Source organism: Lepisma saccharinum, chromosome 9 (genome assembly GCF_977018435.1).
Source record: "Lepisma saccharinum chromosome 9, izLepSacc3.1, whole genome shotgun sequence".
In the NCBI taxonomy this organism is placed as follows: Eukaryota; Metazoa; Arthropoda; class Insecta; order Zygentoma; family Lepismatidae; genus Lepisma; species Lepisma saccharinum.
The window spans coordinates 57,376,525-57,402,914 of NC_139237.1; the positions used below are offsets into that span (position 1 = coordinate 57,376,525).

At 39.1% G+C, this 26,390-nt stretch overlaps 1 protein-coding gene across 2 annotated transcripts in view; it reads left to right on the forward strand.

Annotated features, from left to right (window-relative positions):
- Positions 1 to 4,075: 4,075 nt before the first annotated feature.
- LOC145992674 (uncharacterized) overlaps positions 4,076 to 26,390 on the forward strand; it is a 32,531-nt gene continuing 10,216 nt past the window's right edge. Inside the window, exons 1-2 of one of the 2 annotated variants that reach the window (XM_083129050.1) lie at positions 4,076 to 4,204; positions 20,748 to 20,860. In XM_083129050.1, the coding sequence (XP_082985176.1) occupies positions 20,818 to 20,860 (43 nt within the window). In that variant the 5' untranslated portion in view covers positions 4,076 to 4,204; positions 20,748 to 20,817. Of the gene's footprint in view, positions 4,205 to 4,580; positions 4,602 to 20,747; positions 20,861 to 26,390 lie in introns of those variants that run through there. The other variant, XM_083129051.1, reaches the window with a different exon arrangement.

Here is a 26,390-nt window from a genome sequence, read left to right on the forward strand (position 1 = left end):
TATATGAATGCGTCATTGTATTTTTTAATAACATGGTACACGGTTTTTTATATTATAATTTAAATGGTACATTTCGTCTCCATTGTTATTTTAAGGACGGAGTTTCTTTCCACTTTCCACGATACATTCCAACACTAAAAATAAGTAAATACTACATACACACAATTATGGCATGTGTGTGTAATAAATAATAATAATAATAACAACCCGTGGAGCAACAGACGTGAGGGCCAGGGCCTCCCTACCGACTGCCGGCCTCACTTCCACCTGACGAGGTGAGAGATCATCCAACCAGTTACGGGATGACGTGTGGTCAGCACGACGAACCCCAAATCGTTGTTGTTGGTTTCCATGGCCGGGTTACGCTACTCATGTCCCATCTATCTCTGCAGCAGGCGAACGAAAACAAGTCTATCTGCGCAAGTAGTGACGCGAGACGGCTCCACCAATGAACACATGAGAGGGAATGGGAGTGCGTGGAGAGGGCGATTGTAGCTAGAAGCCTTCGCAGCAGTGTGTATTGCTTCGTTCTGCCCACTCCATTTCCTCCACTTCATGGAGTCCATTAGTGGTGACGTCACAAGCAGACGACGAGCTGGAACTGAGTCTTCACAACGAGAAAACATGTTTTCTTCCTATCCAATTCAATGCTATTTTCCTTCGGAAGGGGTAGCCTTGATTCTTGTGACAGCAATTATAGAACAAAATTATGGCGCGTATTGTACTTAAATGAAAATATGAGATTTCAGAGAATACGACTATATATCACACATATCTTACAGAGAATAAGGTAAAGAATAACCGGAGTAAGAAAATCATGCATTTTCAAAACATTCCACTTCCGAGCGCAGCCGAAGCCGACCCGAAGCTCACCCGACATGAATTCGGCCACGCTGCCGCTATGGATGATGGGAGACCAGCAGCCTCAGGCGATTGAACCGACCACGCCCATTGGCTGCGATTTATTTTGGAGCATTCGCTTTACTCGATTTCCTACTCCATTTATTATTTACATTCTCATCTGTAACGTATATGCTATATATAGACGTATTCTCTGAAAGCTCATCTTTGCATTGATGTACGATGCACATCACAATTTTGATTTTTAACTGCTGCCACAAGAATTAAAGCTACCCCTTCCGAAGGAAAATAGCATTGAATTGGATAGGAAGAAAACACGTTTTCTCGTTGTGAAGACTCAGTCCCAGCGCGTCGTCTGCTGTGACGTCACAATATTGGACTCCATTGACACTGTGTGCGGCCTGGCTCCAGAGATAATTGGCACACGGTATAGCTCTTCAATTTCCTCACGATGGTGGGTGGCAAACTGGTCCCATACACAAGCCAAACTTACAAGAAAAAAGTTCTTACGCTTCTCCCGAAGAGACTCCAACCTGCGCGCGTGTCGTAGCCAGAGCCCAAAGCAACAGAACAGAACAGTTTCGCTTCCTGCGTCTCACTGGGCCATAACCCTCAAGAAACCTGCAGACTTCTAGCTGGAAATTCCGTGCTTCGGTTTATCACGTTCCCCTGTAGTAAGCGTTACACCATTTGATTTCAATAGAAACAGACGACAGAAGTTCTGTTGCCGGATTTTTCCGTATTTCTCCGCGTCTCAGTGTGCGAGGTCCTTTTGCGGCACGACTACGATGCGGGACACATATAAACACACACACACACACACACATACATATATATAACCATATACACACACACACACACACACACACACACACACACACACACACACACACTGTGACTCAACAGCCCTTGGCCTCAGCCGTGACTTGGCGAAGTGGTAACTTCGTCGCCTTGTAATTAAGGGTTCCCGGGTTCGAAACCCTGTAGAGGAATATTGTGTTCGGATCCCACTTTAAACTGCAGTGCCACTCCCGATTAGCCTATCTGTGCATAATGTGGACTTAAAAACTTTGAGGCTCGAGGCGTACCAGCAACCTGTTTCATTGTGTAGAGGAAAAGGTCTAAATATGGGCCCCCCTTTTTATGTTGTCATTTTCGGAGGAAAAATAATTATATCAAGCAACTGCCTTTAATATGCATATCTATTACATATATACTTAAATGTAATAGCATGCTAAAGTATAGATGGTCTCCATTTTTTTTAAAAAAAAACAGCAATTTCCAAAAGATGGTAAAATGATGTATTTCAAAATTGTGGTCTAAATATGGGCTACTAGTGGCAATATCACAAGAGGCAATTGAAATTTTAAAAAACAGTCATTTATCGCTAAAACATTATAAAATCCACATTTATGAATAATCTGTTGTTTTGAAAATCACGCGGAATGGGAAAAATCGAAATTAAGAAATACATCCAAATATTTCTTGAAAATGTGCTCTCAACATCAGACCTAATGTCATAGCCCATATTTAAATCATCACGCTATTTTTCTTCTTCGATTTATTTTCGCTCTCTGGGGTACATATTTCACAAACAAATCATGGCATTATAAAAGCCCACATTTGTTTTATGTACCGCTAATATCATAACCTAAAAAAACCAGATGACAATTCAGAAAACGCTGAGTTAAAACATACCTCCAAAAAGTTTTCGGAGGTCGCAATTCTATAACAGAGTCCAAGGCCAAAACTAACCACGACTTTCTCTTGCGAATTGGCACCGCAACCTTTGTCCTTGACGTAACCAGTTCCATAGCCTCTGCTTCTGCAGCACTCCAAAAACCATATTTAAACCTTCGCCCATATTTAGACCTGCTCCTCTAACGGGTGGTCAACCCACCGAATCCCATAGCTCATACTATCTGGATTTCAAGTTACTTCTACAATTGACCTCACGATGCTGGGTCGACACGACACCTACATTTTGGAGCTTCCACCGAATCAGTACTATGACCAATGGCACCAAAGGTGAGAGCTCTAACCATTAGACTACGCCAGATCTCTCTCTCTCTCTCTCTCTCTCTCTCTCTCTCTCTCTCTCTTTCCACATGAGTAAAAAGGTGAGAGATCATCCTCTTCATGTTTTTGATTTTTGAAGTGAAGAGACATTCTCTCCTTTCAAAAATTGAAATCGGAAATCACAAAATAATAATAAAAATAAAAATAACTATTATTGCTGTTGACTCATGTTCATACAGATGGAAACGTCAATCAAACACAGGAATAAAATATTTGTAACCTGTATTTAAAGGAAAAGAACGGACATGTGAAAGAAATACGATGATTGATATGAAATTGTCTACTTGACGAAAGCAATAATAAAATAAAAAAATTGCACGGTGATATTCGGGACAGTGGCCTATTCTTGGTTCTAAACCTGAGCTATCTCAACATACCATAGTGTTTGAGGGGCACACTATAGTTTGTTTATTTTACTTCGCTTTGCTGCCACTTTGGCTAATAGCGACGATGGCGATGAATGGTGACAGATGAGATGAACAAAGATACAATTACAATCATTATATGGAGAACACAAAACAAGACCTTCACAGAGGATACCGTCTGGGTGTAAGCGTCAGAGCGTACTATGTGGGAGAGAGGTTGATATTGCAGTGCCTTCAACGAATGTCACCACCGAAGGATTTGGGGGTCAACTGTGCCCCCTCGGAAAAAAATGGGGGTATAATGTACCCAGTGGCGTGCGCAAGGGGGATTGGTGGGGGATATAACCCCCTTTTGGTCCAGTAAAAAAAGACAAAAGGCAGGAAAATATGGCAAAATGAGGACTGACTACTTACAAAATGTGCACATAACCCCTCCCTTTCGAAAATCCTGGGCACGCCACTGAATGTACCCCATGTAGCCCCTATTCCGTTTGGATAAGTAACTAATCCTGACTGATCTGTAATTTCTCCGTCTCATTTTTATCCAGCTCTATTTCTACCATTACCCTTACTGTGGTTATTCCGATAGCAAAAATGAGTGACGTTATGTAGGACAGAAACAACATCCAAAAGAATAACCGCGAGAAAGATTCAAGAAGAATTACACGTGAAAATTTCCTCGTCGTTTCACCAAGCAAGGGTATTTTGCTCCGGATGGGAACTTTCCGAATCAAGCGGCTGGCAACACTGCACACGCGGATTGACTGGACTGGAGCCTCGGATCGGGAACGAAATCTTCCAGCTGGCGTTTGTGCCGTTAGGCCTATCCTCTCCAGCCTTCGTTCTCTTCTGTTGTGATGCGTGCACACGAACATTCATGGAGTTCCGTCCATAATAAGGTAAGTTTCGTGGATTAGGTAGATAGATAGATACATACGATGTGCAACCACTTGTTGTTGTTACTTTACAGAGCCCAATGCATGTTGGGAGTCGTGGAACAAGGCGAGAGGGGAGGGGATATTGTCGTGGATCTAAGTGAAGTGACAATGGTGGGGTCTGCCGAGCGAGACAGGCCTTCGTGCATTCACCTCTTCGCCGTTCATTCACAGCCGCTGCTCAGCAGACGATTGTCATTTTTTCAAGCTAGGGGCTATCCAGGATTGTATCAAAAAGATTCCACTTTATTTTCAAGGCCGTATTCTCAAGTCTCATTTCTTGCACACTTCGTTTATGTAAATAACAGTCACTTATAGCCGTGGGCGGTGCTATGAGGTGTGTCGGAATGTGCCCACTGTGGTTTGTTTTTCCCGTTTGTCTTTCTTTACAGTCAGTTTGTGTCGATTTTTAGGTATATTAAATAAGTCGAAAGATTTTAATAAGAGTTTACTTTATGCACAGATAGGCCAATCGGGACCTAACCACTATATTCCTCCACGGGGTAATGAGAATAAATTGTGCTGGGAATTGTGGAGTCTTCAGAAATATTTTCTGACCGCCAATTTTTTTATTGCACATGTCATTGGAGGAGATTGGGTCCGAAAACTGGGGTGAATGGGGGACAAGGAATGTCACTTGCCCTCACGGTTGTTAAAGGTCCAGAAATTTTTAATAAATTCAATTCCGGTCCAGGAGCGTAAATGTATTCTGGAACGTAAAGAACCTTTTCATCTGTAAAGTATTCAATTCGATCCAGGAACCTTTTTTCCAGATCAATTTAAATACAGTCCATGAACCTTTTCTCGATGAAAGAATACAAAACTTTTTATCGAATTTAAATTATGCCAGAAAAAAGGTTCCCGTCCTGTTACGGAACCGATAGAACCCATTGCAATGTATGACTTCCTGGATGTTTAACAATCCCAGGGTTTCTATAGGTCCAGTAATTGTAAATAAATTTAATTCCCGTCCGGAAGAGAAATTCAGCTCGTGTAAATGGGTTCTAGGCCATAAAGAATCTTTTTATGTTTAAAGTATATGAATGCGATTAAGTTTTTCTGGATGAATTTAAATACGGTCCAGGAACATTTTTTAATGAAACAATACTCAACTTGGGGTGTGTGTGTGTGTGTGTATATATATATATATATATATATATATATATATATATATATATATATATATATATATATATATATATATATATATATGTGTATATATATGTGTGTGTGTATATATATATATATATATATATATATATATATATATATATATATATATATATATATAAAACTGGACCATAGAACATACAACAGTGGAAAACCGTTGTGTGGAGTGATGAATCACGATACACAATGTGACGATTCGATGGCAGGGTGTGGGTGTGGCGAATGCCTGGTGAACGACATATACTGCCGATAGTGAAATTCGGGGGTGGCGGGCTTACAGTGTGGTCATGTTTCTCCTGGAGGGGGCCTGGCCACCTTGTTGCTTTACGTGGCAATGTCACGGCACAAGCTTACGTTGACATCTTACCCGCTTTCATGCTGCCTACCGTCGAAGACCAGTTCGGGGATGACCATTGTGTCTTTCAACTCAACCGAGCACCCGTCCATACTGCAGGGCTTGTGGGGGAGTGAGCTGACGACATCAACGTCTCACTAATGGACTGGCCTGCGCAGAGCCCTGATATCAATCCCATAGAATATCTCTAGGATGTTTTGGAACACCGACTTCGTGCTAGACCACACCGATCCATCCCCATCGATGCCAGGGTTGGCTTTTTGCCCGGGTTTTTCGTGGGTTTTTTTTTTTTTTTTCAGATAAAACCCGGGCAAAACTGGGTTTTATTGGGTTTTTTTTTCAGGTTATATATATATAAATATATATATTTTAAAAATGAAATACATTGTTTTAGTTCACTGAATCCAAAACTATTTAATATTTTCTGTTAACATAGTTGAGAATTCACAATCGAGGTCTCACACCTTGAAATGATTAAAGTAAAAACATACATAACCCGTGCCGCAACAGACCAATGAGGGCCCAGGCCTACCTACCAACTGCCGGCCGCACTCCCACCTGATCCTACTCTGAGGTGGGAGATCATGTGTGGTCAGCACGACGAACCTCCAGTCATCGTCGTAGGTTTTCATGACCGGCTTACTCTACATATCTCCTCAATTTAATCATAATGGTGAGTGTTCACTAGTCTCGTACACAGGCCGAAATCTCAGGAGACTCAAACCTGCACACGCCCCATAGCCAGAGTCCAAAGCATGATCGCACAGCTACAATGCGGGACAAATGGTTAAATTATCTAGAATACTATTTTCTGAAAAAATTGACCAATAGTTTGATTGTACTTCTGCTGGATGGTGTAATACTGTACTAATACTTGATAGCTGTGGTGGTTTAGTCAACCTCCGTGGCAGAGTGGTTAGCACAGCAATGGCAGGTGTCCTGGGTTCGAATCCTGGTTCAGATGTGGATGTTTGTCCCAATGATAATACAGAGAAAAAGGGGGATGCTACTGCTTAGGGGTATTACAAATTTAAAAGACAGTAGACAGGCTGGCTGACTGCCATGCAGAAGATCCGGGTTCGGATCTTGGGGCGTGTATGGCAAAATGTATGTTTGCGATTTTACCACCACTCCTCTCCTAAATTATGAAATATAATTTTAAAAGTTTTACTGCAAAATTGCGGACCGACGGATCTACAATGACTGAGGTTAGTTCCTTATACTCCGAAAATGCATTCTAAACAGTTTTGGGGGAAAAGAGAGCATGGTATAGAGCATGCGTGCAACATGAGGAAAGTCAGTTTTTCATTCACCATCTTGAAACACATTGTCCAATTATACTCAAATGCAATACCATTGCAGTCAAGTTTTCTAGAAGTTTTAATTTAAATTTTATATGAACTGAATACTTAAAATACTATTTTTATATTTATAAAGTTACTTGACAAATTACAATTATACAAAATTTTATTGCTTGAGACCTCATTTCGAGATGCTGGGATGAGCTCTAATTTATATGACAGAAAATGTAAGGAGATAACCATCAACATAACTTGTTCAACACGCAGTTATTCTCACAAAATGCTTTGAAAAATGAGTTTGTCACAAACAAACGTTTATTTTTTAAAATAGATTTAATGATTTAGCGTGAAAGTTTCTACTATTAGGAGCACTTCTGAGAAAACCAGACATTGATAGGTGTCACCGTTCCCGAGATATATCGTGTTGTTGTATCGTACTGTTATTGCTAATTTATACGTTACAGTTTCCATATTTTTAGCCGCGTTCCTGGAGACGAGATGTCGGCGTGTTGTGAAAACTTCTGTTACGGCGCTGTACTTCTGTGTTAGACAAAAAAAAATGAAGGGGGAAAATAGACTAATGTCGGGAATAATTCCGTAAAAGATGGATTTTAGTCAGTTGTTAGACCACTACTACAGAAGTACAAAATCTCAAAAGTTCACGCCCTTGTACCCTGTGCTTCCCTCAAAAATCGAATTCACAGACTCTTAGTTACTGGCCTATATCTAAGCAGTTATTTTCTATTAAACTTTTGTTCCTCATTAGATGGACTGAAGAAAAGGTAATGTTACGTTGTTCAATAATGTAAGTGGTTTTCACGTTATGTAAGAAATCATTTTTTAAAAAAAGGCAATTCTTCCTGTACCTTTAGAAGTTTCTCCATTGTAACTTTGGAATAAATTATGCGACAGAAAATTATTTGGAATAAAAATTATAGCCTAATTTATAAGCGTTAAACTGTTTTAATGTGTTTAATCAAAGAATCGCCATAAGATGTTTCTCCAAATGGGGGACTTCGGGCGTACCCACCATCTTGATTACTCTTCAGCGGCTAAGTCCCTAATGATTGACGAATTGTTACACTTTTTGATAAAAGCAAGAGACTTGGTTATAAAATTGTTATGCAAGCTAAGGTATTTTCAGTAGAGGAGCCAATCGCTATGTGCGTGTTGACGCCTCCCATGTTGAAAAGAGTCCGCCATATTGGATACTTTTGGTTTGATATATCTCGAGAACGGTGAAATCTATCAATGTCTGGTTTTCTCAGAAGTGCTCCAAATAGTATAAACTTTCACATTAAATCAATAAATCTATATCTAAACAATAAAAACTTATTTTGTGAAAAACTCATTTTCAAAGCATTTTGTGAGAATAACTGCGTGTTGAACAAGTTATGTTGATGGTTATCTCCTTACATTTTCTGTCATATAAATTAGAGCTCATCCCAACATCTCAAAATGAGGTCTCAAGCAATAATATTTTGTATAATTGTCATTTGTCCTGTAACTTTATAAATATAAGAATAGTATTTTACGTATTCAGTTCATCTATATTCAAATTAAAACTTCTAACAAACATTACCCAATATTACAATATATATAATACCATCGTTTCATTGGGAAATATTTTTAAGACTGATAACTAGTAGCGACGATTGTGTGCCGATCATTGGGGGATGGGGGAAAGGGCAGTTAATATTCTTATTAGACAAGACTTAGCATTAAGAAGCCATAGTGCGAGGCAAAAAAGTGGCAAAACGTTGTGGGTATTTGCCCCAAGTCCCCCTAATCGCCGTCATTGCTTCTAACTCACAATTATTCTCATAAAGTATTATAAGTAATGATTTTTTCTCAGACATTCGTCGTTTCTCCCCCTTCATTTTTTTTTTTGGCTAACACACAAGTTTTCACAACACGCCCACATCTCGTCCCCACGAACGCGGCTAAAAATAAAAAAAACAGTAACGTATTAATTAGCAATAACAGCAAAAAATGAAGCCAATTATAAAGTGGAATATCATCTGTCCCTGACCATTGATTGATTTAGTTTATTTTACTTCGCGTTTTGTGCCTCTTGGCTAATTTGCGAAGATGGGGATGAGTGATGAAATGATGAAATTGATGAATGGACATTCACAAACACCCAAGCCCGACCGGGATTCGAACCCGGGACCCTTGGCGTCGCAGCGCGATGTACTAACCACTCGGCCACAGGGTCGGGCCTGTCCCTGAGCAGTAAGTGTATATATCTTTTAGCGCGACACAAATGAAAAGTCTCATCATAAGACGCTGCAGTTCAGTTCATTGCTGATGCAGGACAAATTTCAATCTCATTTTTTTGCCATATATCAACATCTCGATAAAACTTTCTCACTATGATGAGGAAGCATGGTAGTTAAAAATATCCAAGAATGAGAAAAATCGATTTTTGGGGGTGGGGGTGTTTTGAGCTGTTCAAACGTGAATTTTGAACATTGAAAAGAACATGCTGCTCAAAAATGACATTTTGAACAACCGTCATATAATTCGTAATAATCATATTTCAGCAAAATCCGTTCACAGGTACTATCGGTTTTGGAGTAAAGCAAAGCTGTGTACCAAAGATCATCAAAATCGGTGACTATGAGGGTCAAGTCCTGCCTGATTTGACATGGAATGACCCATATAGAATATATACAGGATGTCACCTAAAATTACCACCGGAAATATTTCGTGAACAACAATAAATATTGAAAAACTGCTTTCGCAGATATAAAGGTATGAGAGGGGCTCATGAAATTAGTGGACACGATACGTTCAACTACGTAAGGAAATATGGATTTCAACCGAACTTAGGTTTTTTTATGTAAACCCCATTTTATTTTTAGCTCATTTGAAAGTACGGAAAAAATCATAAAGAATGGCGTTAAATACACCAAATCATACAATCGTCATCTTGTTAATCATAGGGTCCAGAGTTCGATACACAATGGAGCCATATTGTTGTTCGGATCCAACTTTTGACTGTAGGTCAAATCCCGATGAGCCTTTCTGTGCATAAAGTGGACTTAAAAACAAACTCAACAGTAATGTTGAATTCATTGCAATAAACAATAAGTGAATGTGTGTATGGATCTTTATGTGCGAAAGAGAACTAGAAAAACAATAAACAAAATACAAAATCCTTTACAAATCATTTTCATTCACCTTCTAAATAGAAATTACAGCATACTGATTCAATATCCATCAAAATCGGTCAAGTATTCACGGAGATATGAGCAGTTCTGTGATCGAATAGCCGCCATTTTTGATGACGTCATAGCGGGAAAATGTACCGGGTGGTGGATGTCCACCCAGGTAAAAAATACTTCTTAATAAGACACCTACAAACATTAGTGAAGAAAAATTCTCTATACTCAAACTTTCCTACAGAGTGGACTATTTCACTTTAAGGAAAAGTGCCAAAACATTTCTCCGATTAGTGGAAACTGGAAGAGCAAGCATTTTCATTCTCCATAAGAAATACACGGGAGATGGAACATATTTATTAATGATATTTACATTTTTTACAATAACTTAGTTAAGTAAGTAAGAAAGTAAGGATCTGCATTTTAAATGCAACATGAAGAAAAATCCATAACCTATAACTCACTGTTCTCTTGTTACTAATCGGCGTCCCCGGTGGCGCAGTGGTAGCGTCGTCGCCTTGTAATCAAGGGGTCCCGGGTTCGATACCCGGTGGAGGCACATAGTGGTTCGGATCTCACTTTAAACTGTAGGTCCAGTCCCGATTAGCCTTAATGTGCATAAAGTGTACTTAAAACACCAACTCAATCAATCAAACTTGTTACTAATACTAATGCGCCACTCAGGGGTGTAATTGATTTAATTCTAGATTTCAAGAGGGAGAGAGATAGGGTTTTTAAAACTTTAATTGACTATATTTTATTAGTTTCAGACGACTCAAGCAAGATGATTGCGTAATTTTCCATGTCAAGGAGCTAAGGGATATATTGTCTGTTTATTGTCCAAAAGGGGCAGTCTCCCATCGTCATTTACTCTGATGTTTATTGTTAATTTTCAACGTCTCTAGGAGCAGGGTGTCCAATGTTCATAAAGCATTCACATACTAAGTAAGCTGTATAAGGAACTCGTAATTGTTCAGGGGAAAATGTTAATAAAAATTAACTTTTTATAACAAATATTTTTCACCTTGAATTTTTGACAAATTGGGCTTGAAAACCCAGAATTATAGACTACTTCAATTTTATCTGGTCCATAGAGTATATATAAGGACTCGCGTACTTTCGACGTAGCCTTTAGCCACGTCTTGTACGCTCGCATGCCTGGCCGTGCAATCACGTTATAGATGGGGTTCCTCAATGATCTTAATAACTTTGAAAATATCTGCATGTTGTATTGGATGAAGGGGAACAAGTGTATAAGTTTGCTAAATTGAAAAGTTTTGAAAATAACTTTATGTGTGTACTCTAATATTGTACAAATATTCAACAAATTATTGTATATTTTCATAATAATAATCTGGGTAAATATTGTCCGTTTCAAAATACAACATTTCATACAGTATTTACATCTTTTGTCATTTTCATATTTTTAAACTTAAACTAAAAATAATTGTTTTCCGTCATTTCGTGCGTTTCCAGACGGGGTTCGCTTATTTGGAAAGTTTTGAACGTAACTTTGTGTGTGTACGGGCTCTAATATGGTACAAATATACAAAATATTCAAAATTGTCTATTTTCTTAATAATAAAGTGAGTAAGCAATAACCGTTTCAAGATAGTTAGATTTCTTGTATAAAATAATTTAATAGCGACATTAAATTGAAAAAGCAATATTTACGTCTTTTGTCATTTTCACATTTGTAAACGTAATTGAAAAATAATTATTTCCGTCATTCCCATCAAATTCCTACCTCTCTTCTGTTAATAAATTCTGATGCTCATGTTTTGAAATTCGAAAAGTCTAGCATAATTCCCTTACAGTAGTTTTCGGGGTAAAAAAAACTTTCTTTAAGTTCCCTAGCAACGTCCGTTTCCATGGACAACAACAAGCACGGCAAGCTCTTAAGAATTGAGGGGTCTAGTGAGAGAGGGAGCTATGCCACTGTAACAAGAAATTGAAATAAATTGAGTTTTCTAAAGCATTAGGTTGAGTCATAATTTGTATAACTAAGGGTAATTTATTTTTTCTAAACATATTGTTAGGTAAATTATTCAAAAGGAAAAATATTATAAATACCATTTATTATGAACATGTATGGTATATTGTTGTAGTATACCCATGTGGAAAAATCAATCTAGCACATCAAAGACTTCGAGCAAGGCTTAAATACTTTTGCCTGAGTGTAAATCATGTTCACAGGGTTACATATGAACTACATAAAGACAACTTCATATGCTTTTGGAGTATCTTCACCGTCCATTGTTTCTGTGGATTTTAGTTTTTGGTAACACCATGAAAAACTGGAGGAATATAAGGCATTATTGCCATGAGATCTTTTAACTTCAGGGCTGATGTGGGTCGTCCATGTGGATAGAGTAGTGGTATTTCTTCAAGAAGTGTAGTCAAATAAGGATGATCAACCATAGGATCTCTTCTATTTTTGGATCGACGACCTGGCATCTTCTTGAAGAGTTCTAATCCGTGCCACTGTTCCATGTCAGAATAGGTGTCTTTGAAGAAGACAGTATCCAATGAGGTTGTGTATCCAATGAGGTTGTGTATCCAATTGCCATGTTTTCCACGTCTATCTATATGCGGCATGCCAAGATGTGTTGTATTACGTTCATCAGTACTTTCATCACTATATACAGCTTCACCAACATTACATACTTGCCTGTCTCCTCTAGCTGTTGCCACCCTTTTCCTTGAAACTGCAAATATGTCACAAAAAGCTTTTAAACATACTCTAACCTTTGTACCAGTAACTGTTGTCACATGGTAAGCAAGTGAGTTCTTTCTTCTGCTCACTCCAACATCATTGCATTTTTTGGCATAGCCCCGACTGCACACCTTACGCTCAATAAGACCATTGAGATATGCATTTTGAATGTTGTACTCCTGCAGCTTGTAAAACTCGAAAAATAATGTACTTTTGCAATCTTCGTCTAACACTGAATAGCTGCACCAGTTGAGGTTAGATCCGTCTGATTTGTTTTTACAGTCACATCCAGGTCCTTGTTGCTTAGCTGCTATTTTCTTACCGGTTTTATCACTCACGTATTCATTTCCACTGTTTCTTTTTCTCTTCACAACTACTCTCTTCCATTTGTCTGGGCTACGAATGCGTTTTTTACAACCACTTTCAACAACATCTGATACACATGGATCCATGTTTCTGCGGAATATTTTAAAGCAGGGTTACCAGAACTAACGTTCACATAAACAAAAGAATGACGTAAAATGTTTATTGCAATGTGCGGACAAAATAAAAAAATCACGTATAATACACATAAAAGAAGAGAGATATAATGGAAACAATTACATTTCTTATCAATATTCCTTTACTTGATAACTGATAAACCAATATGTAACATTCCTATTTTGGTACCTCTGCCACTCCTATTGCAGACACCATCAGTAAGTGGTATAGCTCCTTCTCTCACTCAAAATGCTGATGAGGACGTATTCAAGAACTCAGAAAATCTGCTGCAGAACAAGCAGAAGCTATACCACATAGTTGTAGTTCACATGATAGATGACAGATGGCAGGAGAAGACCGAAAATGGCAAAAATTCAAATTTTCAATATTTGTGGCATAGCTCCCTCTCTCACTAGACCCCTCAATTGTTTGTTATTATACCCCTAACATTTAGATAAAAGAAGCACGATTACAGCGCCTTGAATAACGTAGTGTGGAAAACGACCCAAGAAACTGGTTCCCCAGACAGATGAGAAACATAGATGGCAGTGCGATCAATGTCGGTACTAATTTTCTTATGAAAGTAATGCGGCTTTGTTAGTTTTTGGAATATATTATGTAGATTTGTTTGTCTTGAAAGGCGGTACGTGAATTGATGGAAACAGTTATATTTGTGGAGTGATTTGCAGTCACAAAATGGCATTAATTTGGAAAGAAAAGTAAAATAAAATTAATAAATAAATAGCATGCGTACAACAAGAAGAAACATCGCAAAGTAATTCCGGATGTCAGGTGTTGGATTGTGTACTAGAGTTTTATTTTTGTAAGTTATTAGAATATAAATAGTATCCTGAGAGATATTTCATACCGAGGCGACAAACCACAAATGTCGCTTGAAAGCGAGCAGTCGAAAATCAATGCAGCCTTTCGAACCGTAGGGACACAAGCTCTGACTGCACCGTTTCCTCAAGGAGATTTTACACCAAAGTGACACGTGACAAACGATACAAGGATTTCACACCAAAGCGACACGGGTCATTCGGTCCAAGACAACTTTCATACCGAAGCGACACATGTTGCTTGGAAAGGAGCCAATCAAGAGCAACATTTCACATCGTAGCTTCATGACGGGAAGCACAGGCCAGCGTTCGGTTGGTGAAATCCTCAAGCGATAAGTGTCGCGTGCCGCTTGTCGCTTTGGTGCGCAATCTCACTAAAGCAAGACACTCATTGCATCGCGTATGCGCGAACAACAAACCACGGCAACATGTTGCAAGCTATTGAGGAAATGGCCCAGTTTAGGCGACGCAGAAGCGACAAAGCGACACGTGTGGCTTATCGTGTCGCCTAGATCTGTTGTTGTGATGTGCGGTTTATCGTGTCGCCTATCTTTTGTTCGCAAGCAACGCTTGCTAATAGACTGAAGGCACCATGTCGCTTGTCACTTAGTTGGGAACTTCCCCTGTAGCGCGTCGCTTCGGTCTCAGCACCCTTCCTTTAAGGAGCTTTCCGACCAAAGTAACAAGTAGCACGCGAATACGCCATATGAACGTGTCATTTGCTGTTTGGACCCTCATGTGCAATGAATGCTATTTTACAGTCTGGAAGTGTGTGTCACTAGTGTGAACATCCCGTGTCGCTTGTCCCATTGGTTTGAAAGTTTCCTTACACTCATGTCGATGGCACTAAGAACGTTTCGTGGGGTTCCCCTTGTCGTTTCATGCAATCATCATTCTCATCATCGCCGCGATTAGTTTAAATCGGAAGAAAAGAGACAGTAAATATCAAAAATACAAATGCTTCAGTGTGTATATCTTTAAAAGAAATGATGATGATGATAATAATAATGAACCTAATTCATACACAAAAATTTAGTTGCCAAGAACATTCCACGCGTATTTTTTCTCCCGTATTATTAACGAAAGTATGACGATAACAGGACGTGGTCGACTGTCTAGAATGTTCGTTAATATCTTCGCGACCACTGTACCAAATATCATAGCAATTATCACATTCATAGAAATGCTTCATGTAAAAGAATCAGACGTTGCAGCGAAAACTCCATTTACTTCCATTATAAGCAGTCGAACACCAAGCACCGGGGTCAACACCAGCACCTCTAGCGGATCATTTTCGAGTGGAACCAGCCAGAGAGCGCAGAACCATGCCGTTTTCCACACTACGTTATTCTAGGCGCTGTAGCATGATGTAGATATTTTCGCATTGAGTATAACAATATATACGTAATTGTATCTGGACTGAATCATCTTCTTATGTAGATGTCACCCTTGTTTGAGGCACCTTTTCAAAACCAGGAGTTCATTCATCTGTGTGTGGTCTGTGAGAAATATAATGTAGCTAAGGTCTAAATCACAAACCCTGACAACTTCTGTAAACAAAGGGTCTTACCGATTCGATGTATCACTCCGCGTCAGCTGATCCATGACCGCAATCATCTGCTGTTACACTCATAGTTCGCCGGACCTATTCATTTTATATAAAAGCCTCTGAATATGAGAACCCGCTCTCAAAACATCAGACGAATATGCAACCGCATACATTGTTACTCTCCCGGTCATTCTCTCTTTCATAACCCTTAAAACTGCAGACACTGACACACCACTGCACTGGGATACCAACTTAACCACTTCATTTACTGGTTTCTCAGGATACCACTGACAGAACGTTACATAAATATTGAGTAGAATCTGTTTCTCACCCCTTTTCAAAGGCTGTCCTTGCTGGTGTTTTGAAAACAAGCTCGGAGAACACTGAGACCTTCCCGCTCGCACAGAACTCGGCATGTTATTTTTCTAAGTATAAGTCAGGCAATATTACTAAGTTGCACTACTTCCTTGCTGTTCACATGATTATTTTTAGAAAACCAATGTTATAAAATATCATTATGTACACAAATCTCTAAGCTCATTGAAAGTTACAATGCATATTACTACAAAATGTTCACACTTATCTTGCCTTGCCATGTCACCAAGTTATTTTACGAAGTGCACTATATTTGGTGGAACAAAAATCGTTATTAGGATGCTTGTCAAAGTTTCCAACCGCAATAAATTTACGAACTTTCTTTGTCATCATCATCAATATATTTATTGGACTTACAGCAATGCATATGGCTGTTTGTGCCGATTATACAAGGTGGTTATAATTAAAGTGACGGTGTTCAGAGTGGTACAGCACGGGCTGTAATGAGAGTAGCAGTCTGAAACTTCGTAGATATGCTAATGAAGCAATGCGCTCGCGAATTATGCAAAAAAAAAAATAGGTCCAATTCTCGCCACCAGGGTAAAAAATGGCGCTGTAAGCAGTCAAAACGTGGTATAGTTACAGGAAAAAGGCAGGAAAGATCAAACACATGAGAACAATGGCTCTGGCATGTTTATTAGGAACTATGGTTACAAGAACTGTTCAATATGGCCTCCCAATTCAGCAACATGCTGCATTCGTAACACGGCATGGTCGACGGTTGCTCGCAGCATGTCTGGTGAAATCTGAGCGACATGTCGTTGTATGCTAGCCTTCAGATCAGGCAGAGACCGGACATGTCCCTGATAGACACGATCTTTTAAATATCCCCACAGCCAGAAGTCACATGGATTAAGGTCGGGGGATCTGGAAGGCCAATCATCTGGAAACTGCCTAGAGATGATGCGGTCATTAGTGAAGGTTTCTCGCAGCAAATCTTTCACGTGGCGAGCGACATGTGGTGTTGCCCCATCTTGCATGAAAATGGTGGTGTGTTCACAGTTCCGTTCTTGCAAAGCTGGAATCACGTGTTGCACAAGGAGGTCCCTATAACGTGCAGATGTCACTGTACACCTAACAGGCCCTCGAGGTGTCATCTCCTCAAAGAAAAACGGACCAAGAATGAAGGAGCTAGTGAACCCACACCATGCAGTCACGTAAACTGAGTGCAATGGTTGTTCCTGCACAACATGTGGACGAGTGGAACCCCATATGCGACAGTTCTGAGTATTCACTGTACCGACCAGAGTAAAATGCGCCTCGTCAGTCCACAGAATATTCCCCGGCCACATGTCATCCACTTCCATGCGTGCCAAAAACCGATGGGCAAACTCACGGCGTTGTGGAATATCTTGGGGTTTCAATTGGTGCACAATTTGAATCTTGTAGGGATACCAGTGTAAAATGCACCGCAAAACCTTGCAAACTGTTGACCAGGGGAGTGACAATTCACGTGCCACAGGTCTAGCACTGGTTGCAGAAGTTGAGGCATGTACTGCACGGTCAGCTACAGCTACAGCAACTTCGTCCACAACTTCCACGGGGATGGGCCGCCTTCCTCTCCCTGGTGCAACACCCAATTCACCTGTTTCCTCGAATTTCTTCATCATCTTCTTCCGCCCATTAATTGACATGGGCCCTCTTCTCAGCCCTTTCTGTTGGCGATATTTCCGCAGTGCAGCGTTACTATTGCTCCCATTCTGGTAAAACAACTTCACTAGCAGTGCACGGTCTTTCTTCGCAATAGCCATTGCTTTTTACACGGGAAAAATCAAACTTTTAATGTTCGGCGAACATTCACATCACTAAAGGAAAAAAAAAGCAACAAGCGTCACCAACAACAACCAGGGAGCTCACACAATGGTTAGGCAATGTCACCGACTTTGACGTCAGAGTTACGGAAAATTCCACGTTTTGACTGCTTACAGCGCCATTTTTTACCCTGGTGGCGAGAATTGGAACTATTTTTTTTTTTTTTTTTTTTTTTTTTTTTTTTTTTTTTTTTTTTTTTTTTTGCATAATTCGCGAGCGCATTGCTTCATTATCATATCTACGAAGTTTCAGACTGCTACTCTCATTACAGCCCGTGCTGTACCACTCTGAACACCGTCACTTTAATTATAACCACCTGGTATATTTTATTTACATAAGATACAATTTACATAAAATCTACAAACAAATTTCAAATACACTCCTATCTATATCATTCTTAGAAATATACATTACCATGTTATATCATTTTGTCTAAAGAAATGCAAGTAAAATATATTCAATTCGCATGCAAAGAAAGAAGCCAAATTTATGGGAACTGATTACTGGTGCAAAGAGTTAATCATAAAGGTGAAGCAATAAGTACAAAAGAAAGAGCATTGGGTTTAAAGTGAGATGTCATTTGCAGCAGCGTATCCCATACTACAAATTTGCCATTGTTTTACCTTACGTAATGAATCCTGTAACAACGCTGGATTTTCGTGTGGATTATTTTACTTCTATGAGTTTGCAATGCTTTCTGCATGCAGGTGGTTTTGTTTACAGAAGGTGTCAGGGTTTGTGATTTGAACTATAGACAATTAAGAATTGAAGGAAGCAATGTGAGTAGAAAAAAAAAGCCATGGAAACGGTTGCTGAGGACTTGAAAAAGGACATTTTCACCCTTAAAGAAGGGCCAGTTGAGCGATTTTTGAATTTTCTTGACCTTTTGGGACAATTTCATGGGGGGTCGTAATCAAGCATTTTTTGGCTCCGGGGCTTCCTTTATGAGAACATTTTATGTCAGTGAGTCAGTCAGTGGTGGGATTGGGTTATATTGGATGAGCAGCTTTCTGTTGTAAAGTAGGATGCTGCAGATGGCATACTTGATTCCCAAATCTCTGGGCCCTTCTAGACAGTGTAGTGGGGTCCTCTATCGAAGTTGTTGAATTAGGTCTGGTTTCGAATTAGGAGTGTAAGGTGAGTGTGGAGCAATGTATTTTACCTGCATTAATAAACATTTTCAAGCAGGCATCATCTCCAGGAAGGTATCAACTTAGCTAATCACACCATCCCAACTATGGCCAAGATCAAGAATATGTGAAGCTCTATACTTCCGCATCACCCGATATGCCTTCATGGCATCGGTGCACACACACGACAGGAGTATCTTTACCTTTACATTCCAAGATTGATGCTTATCATATGGTCCATGCTATACTATTGGCGGTCTACATGAATTGGTTCCGCACAGCACAGAACAGTAAAGTATTGTAGTAACCCATTATGAGCACACATTGCATGTGCTCATTATTATCTGTGTTTCCATTTATATGGTTTCTGTTCCTGTTGTTCCCATTCCTTCTCTTCCTCCCCCTCTGCAGCCACTACCATAAACAGGGCAAGCCCGTGCACTTACTGACGTGTTTGGCCTGTGCCTCCACTGTATAGCTTTATTGGTGTTAGGACTCGACATGGAAATATCGACCTAACCTCATTAATGATTCTACAGAGCTTCTTAAGGACGATGGTACAGTTCTAGTCAATTTGGAATGGACCTTTTTGGATCCTTGCACTTTCAGCACACTTTCACATTCCAAACACTCAGGGAGAAAATGTTGCCTTTTTCTATCTCCACAGATTTTTTTATTCCTCCTCCCCCTCAGTGGTAGACATACCACCAGAGAAGGAACTCTGTCTTGATTGTATGCAGAAGCATCTTCCTCATTCTTTTTGCAGTATTTTGATCTAATGCATTTGTTAAGTATAGAGGAGAGTGGTGCAAGTGAGACCCCTTAAGAAAAGAAAGATTATAGTGTGCACATTATTTATTTGAGAGGAAACAAACTTTTACCAGGCTACACGTAGAACAGTTGTAAACATTTTTATTTAGTTCAAATACAAAAAAAAAAAAAAAAATTAACTCCTCTGTTAAAAAATTGAAATAAAGTCTGCATCTGGATGCACTTGACCCACCGGGTGGGGCAAATGAGACCAGCCAGATATAGAAATTGAACACTGAAACTTGGCAAATAACTTTCACCAGAGGAATGACCTAAATCACTTAAATCATGGGTCCAAATTAATGGAAATATAACTATCAGATAACTCTTGTAGTAAGCTAAGGTTGGGGGGAGAGAGGGATGCCAGGGAGCAAAATTAACTGGCAAAAGAAATGAGTGGGCATTTCCCCAGAACGAAAAATTTAGCATGCGTGATGAGGTTTGTAAAGAGATATATTATGCAATAAATATATTACAAGTGTTAAAATGTATTGACGATTTGTAATGCAGGCTTCTGTATACACCATAATTCTTATAAAGATAATACTGAAAATAAATATGTTCCTATAAAGTCGTCAATTTACAAGGGAGTGTTCAACTGCTTCGCACACAGTCTCTCCAGCTTCTATGACACCAACTAGCTTCTCGCGGGGTCATTTCCTGATGTGGTCTAGAATTCAGCTAGGATGGATGCACTTGCCCAACCTGTCTCACTTGCCCCACACTATATTTTAATTTCCTAAAAATTTCTTTGTAATAAACAGTAGACATGCCTTTTTCAGTGTAAAAATTTCCATTTACAGCACCAGATGTCATCCACAAAGCATTCAGCGAATGCCAAAATGATGAACTGCAATCATAGATAGAGACACAATGACTTCAACTGCACTAACATGGATTCTTATTGCATGCTTGGGTGAGTTTTTAAGCATTAATTCGAAGGTTTTAACAAAAAAGTTGTATCTCTCCTGATTATTTTCTTGTAACATGTGTTATAATTTGCTGTGTTCCAGGCAAGTTCCATTCTGACTGGCAGTGTAGTTACTTCATGCATATCTTGAATCAATTTATTCTATTTCAGTCTTTAACCCAGATATGCCTGAAAAAAAATTTGTTATTTTTTTCTTATTTTTCTGATTTAATATAATAAGAAAAATCAGATTAATGTACATATAGTGTTTATTTTGAGATATCTAGTTTCAACAATGCTCTAGATGGTTTCCTTTTAGAAGAACAGTAGGCATTTGGAGGTATATTGTATAAGTTTAAGAAAGTAAGGTACATTTTTCTTTAATAAACAAATACAAAAACAATGTACTAATTCTTTGTATGGTAGCTTGCAAAGCAATTTACAGTAATGCTACTTCACATTTTTGACATTTCATTGATACCTTCTTATGGCAGAAACTTCATCTTGTTTGCTATCACTGGGATACAATTAGGTGGTCTTTTCCATCATGTCTTGGATCTTAATGGTCTCCTACTGTTTCTGTTTGTCTTTGGCTGCTCTCAATTAATGCCATAGCTACTCGTCAACAAAATGGCAGTTGATCTAAATTTTCACCTCTATTTTTGGAGCTGCCAGGCATTTTTTTTTCAGCAACATCTATCAATTGTGTGCAGAGGGGAAAATACCACTTTTCCTCCATATTGATATGCAGTACAAACCAATGTTCTTGTCACAGCCATCAACACCTCTCATTCTCTGGTTATAGACATGAATCGAATGTGATTGAATTACCGAAAACTTATTCCTCTCTGTCTGAGAGAAGCACGTGACATTGTGCAGTGGCTTTGTACCAGCTGCGTTAGATGCTATGGTGACAATGTTGTTATCATTCCATCTTGTGACAACAATAGTGTAATTATCTGTTACAAGTGTTTCGAAAAAATATGTTTCTCTTTCTTTATACTTAGCCATGGCTTCTTTGGCTTCTTTACTCTAATCGTGCCAGTATCTCTAATACACTTAGGCTCAGTTCGCTAAGAAGAGGAATTGTCGTAATAAAGTTATCAAAGAAGATATGATAAGGACAAGACCCAATAGGTTGCAAAACATCTGTGTACATGAGCTCCACTCATGGGCCAAGACCAATTACTTTGTATTCTTCAGGGAGTTTCATTTTTTCACCCTGATGTGGTTCCATTCCAAACAACATATCTATTAGATGTAGCACCAACCCAGAGCTTGTAGCCATGCCTGATTGGTTTCATCGGTAACATCACCTGTTGAGTTGGTTGGAGGCATTATTGCAATATCCAAGTCATGCCGTAACTAATCATTATCATAAACTTCCTCCTCAATTTATTGATTGATTTGCGTTATTTTACTTTGCTTTTGTGCCACTTTTGGCTAATTGCAAAGTTGGAAATGAATGATGATATGATGAAATTGATGAATGGACATTCACAAACATCCATGTCTAAGCTGGAATTCAAACCTGGTACCCCTGACCTCGTAGCATGATGTGCTAACCACTCTTCAATATAAATTACAATTTTACTTACATTTTTTGCGAGTATAATACGTTTTCTTCAATTATGACGTTTCGAGAGATAACTTCTCTCTTCTTCAGGTTTCAGTGTTTTATAAGCAATTCATAAAGTCATAGCTTCGTCAGAATATTTCTTCCATAGTCATCCTCTTCAAGGATGGAAAGCAAAGCATCAAGTGTAAGACCTCTGCATTAGATAATTTACATAAAATAGATCAATGTGTAGAAATGCATCAAGGTAATCACAAAGAACACTCAAGTGCCCACTGTCTTCTAAAAGGACACCTAACTTTATGTTATTATTGCCCCTCTGTGTATTAAAATTTTACTTGTTATTTGCTGTTACACAAACACATGTAGACCTAGCAAACAAATAATCCTCATAAAGTAACTAAAGTACTTGTAAAAGGTATGAAAACTTACTACCTCTCCATTCTGCAGTGTGAAGAAAATGACATAGTTTCTTAGACACATAAACACAACTGAGGATAAACAACACAATAGCTGCTACTGTGATGAATTGTGATATGCTGTGTTCTGAAAACCACGTGATGCAGCATAATTTACAAAATTAGCCTCACACAGGATCTAGGGCACCTCCAGAGGGAATTAAATTCATACAAGCAAACTGTCCTTTTTGAAGGATGGTAGGCATATAAATATGTTTTCTTATTATTATTTACCAAAAATCGTTACTAAAGAAGGAAAAAATGTACTCGATAAAGATAATTGAACCTTGAGGAACTCACATCAAATATAGTTTTATTGTCAGTATATTTTGCTGTCTTGTTTTATCATTCAAACTTGATAATTGATTACATGTTTTCAGCTTTTTCGCTTGAGAACTGAATCAGAAGTAATTTTGACTGCGTGCTGGTGGTGGACATTGAGACTGAAACAACTGGGATGCAGACACTAACCTTTATTAGCATGGTGTTGGGTCACCTTTGGTGGCCAGTACAGCAGCAACACGTCTGAGGAAGGACCGGTAGAGGTCCTGCACTGTGGTGAGAGGGATTTGCAGCCATTCCTCCTGAAGCACACCGATGGGTTCACAACATGTTGTTGGTGGAGGTAAACGTAGCCACACACAAACCTCCAAAAGACCCCATAAGGGCTAAATAATGTGCATGTCCAGCAACTGTGCGAACCATGGCAGATGTTGAACCTCACGTTCATGCTCATGTATGCAGTGTGTATCAGTGCATTATCATCTTGGAATATGGCACCACCATCCGGGAACAATATTTGCACCATAAGATGCAGATGGTCCTCCAAATGACCCTTAGTCCTTGGCAGTGACATGTCCCTCTAGAATGATCAGTGGTCCCAAAAGACTGCCACAATATTGCACCCCATATCATCACGGATCCACCCTAATGTTTCACTCTGGGCACTAAGCAGTTTGGTTGGAATGCTTTGGATGGATTTCTCCACACATAAACTCTTACAGATGTCAGAAAAATTGTGAAGGTGGACTCATCCAAGAACACGACATGTTTCAGGTTGTCTAACGTGCACGAATTGTGCTGCTGGCACTAGTGAACCCACTTTTTGACATTGGTGCTAGTGACCAAGGGTTTTGGTATAGCAACCCTGCCATGGATATTGACCCTATGAAGTTTTTGACATATGGTTTTGGTAGAAACAGGTTCAGTCAAGTGTGATATTTCCAGTGGTGGATTTACACTATTTGTACACAATCCTCTTGACATTCCTGTCAGACAGCTTCTGCTTCCCCCGACAGTTACTCTTCGTGGATGTTGTTTGTCCTTCATTCTGATATCCTGCAAATATTTGCAATCTCTGTTAATGATTCACCGGCGAGATGAGCACCAACAATTTGCCCTCTTTGAAAGTCTGATATATCCCCCCATTCTACTGCACAAAACCAAATATTTGGTGTGCAGTCCATCTACTGCTGTGCCAATGAGACTCGCAGGGACACACCTATGCGCTTGAATGCCCTCTACGCTGTGCATGACAAACAGTTGGTGCAGGCGATCCCTCCAGCAGTGTGTTCTATAAACGCCGGTGTTTCAGTTTCAATATCCAACACCTGTACATTGCCAATTGCTGATAAAATGTTTTGCAGAAACCACAATACACGTATATACGCGTATATATATATATATATATATATATATATATATATATATATATATATATATAATTCTCATTTGCAATAATCCTTGAAACATAGATCATTGCAGTACATTAGTTTAAATTTTAAACAAGAAGTATTCAAATTTGTGTGAATATGTAAATATAAAGAGAACAGTGATACATTACACCATGTTTGTTGATGAAATTATAATCATGGCAGGCAGCTACGCATTACCGATTGACACTTGCCATTGTTGTTTACTTTTTTCTATCTGACAGGCCCATAGCCAGAATTTTATTTCGGAGGTCAGCTGCCATTTAAATTCGAAAAAGTGGTTGCCAGAAGCCTGAAGATGAATTTCTCTCAAACTTACAATTTAATATACAAGATGTTTAATCCTGCTAATGAAGTAAAATTAATTTCCACCGTACACTACTTAAATTAGATATTTGTAGGATTTCAGGGAGGGGCTTCAGCCCTCTCCCTGACTACATGTCTGCTGTCTGAAATTGCCCTGGGCAGAGTCCTCTGGAGCCCTTTTGAAGCATTGAAGTACTGAAACTTGTTAAAAAAAAAGTTCAAATTTTCAACACCAAGTTGAATTGTGTAGCTGAAATCTGGTGCACAATGTACAACATGGGAAACACTTTGTACACCCATTGATCACATTGTCATATTTCCGAAGTGTCATTCGCCTTGACAGGGTGCATATTGAACACTGCTGTATCAACATATACTCAAAATTACTGGTTGTTGTTACTTCAGTGCAATATTTCAACCTGATGGTGAAAATTTGAATTGCTTCTCTCTCTTCATCAGCATTCACATCTCCATGGTCTGTCTATATAGCCTGTATATCAAGTTTCACCGTAATCAGTTTCTTCAAGCAGACTCCACAAAGCTCTAAGTACCAGTGATATATTCTGCAAGTTTGAGCTAGTTTACCACAACAATTCTTATTTATTGTGTATATTTATTATATATTAATTAGATAGAAATAAAACACAAATGCAGGCTGCAAGTGAAACAAAAAAAAATGAAGTCCGACAACTTAAATTTTCTGGCAATTTCTAAATACAGTAAAGCGTCGATTATCCGAAGTAATTGGGGGACATGGGTGTTCGGAAAACTGGTTTGTTCGGATAATCGAACTGTACATGTTTATTTGCCAAAAAGAAGTACTGTACAGTAAATTTATTCATAAAAACAGGCATCTCTTTAAGTATTACAAAGTAACGTACAAAGGCAACTTTAGTAGGAATATATAGTATGTGGTACAGTTTATTAAACAAAAATATGTACATATTACATACGCATTTTGCATGAACAATACATACACCGACAGAAGTGTGCTGATTGTTGAAACACAGCTACTGGCGGCTTGGCCGGTCAGCAGCGCCTTATGAAGGCCCCATTAGAAGCAATGTTCCGCCAGCGGTGGCTCAGTGCGGCGACTACTGTGGGAAACTTGGTTTGGGAGTGAGGGGGATGATGGACGGTAGGGTGGGAAAGTAACAGGTGCGAGCGAGTACACAGTTCGGTTAAGCGGTCATTCGGTTGACCGACGTTCGGATAATCGATGCTCTACTGTATGTGGAAAACATTGGTTTACCATTGGTAAACCAGATTACATGCGAGAATACACCATTGCTGAGTACAAAAAATTTAATTTAAGTGCCACATTTTGCACCTGGTGGTGAAAATTTGAACAATTTTTTCCACCAGCATTCACTTTTCCATGTACGAAGTTTCAGCCCGATCTTTTGCTTCAAAAGGGCTCCAGAGAGATCTGAGTAGGGTAACTTAATTGAGACCACCTTGTATGTGGGATGTCAAATTTCATG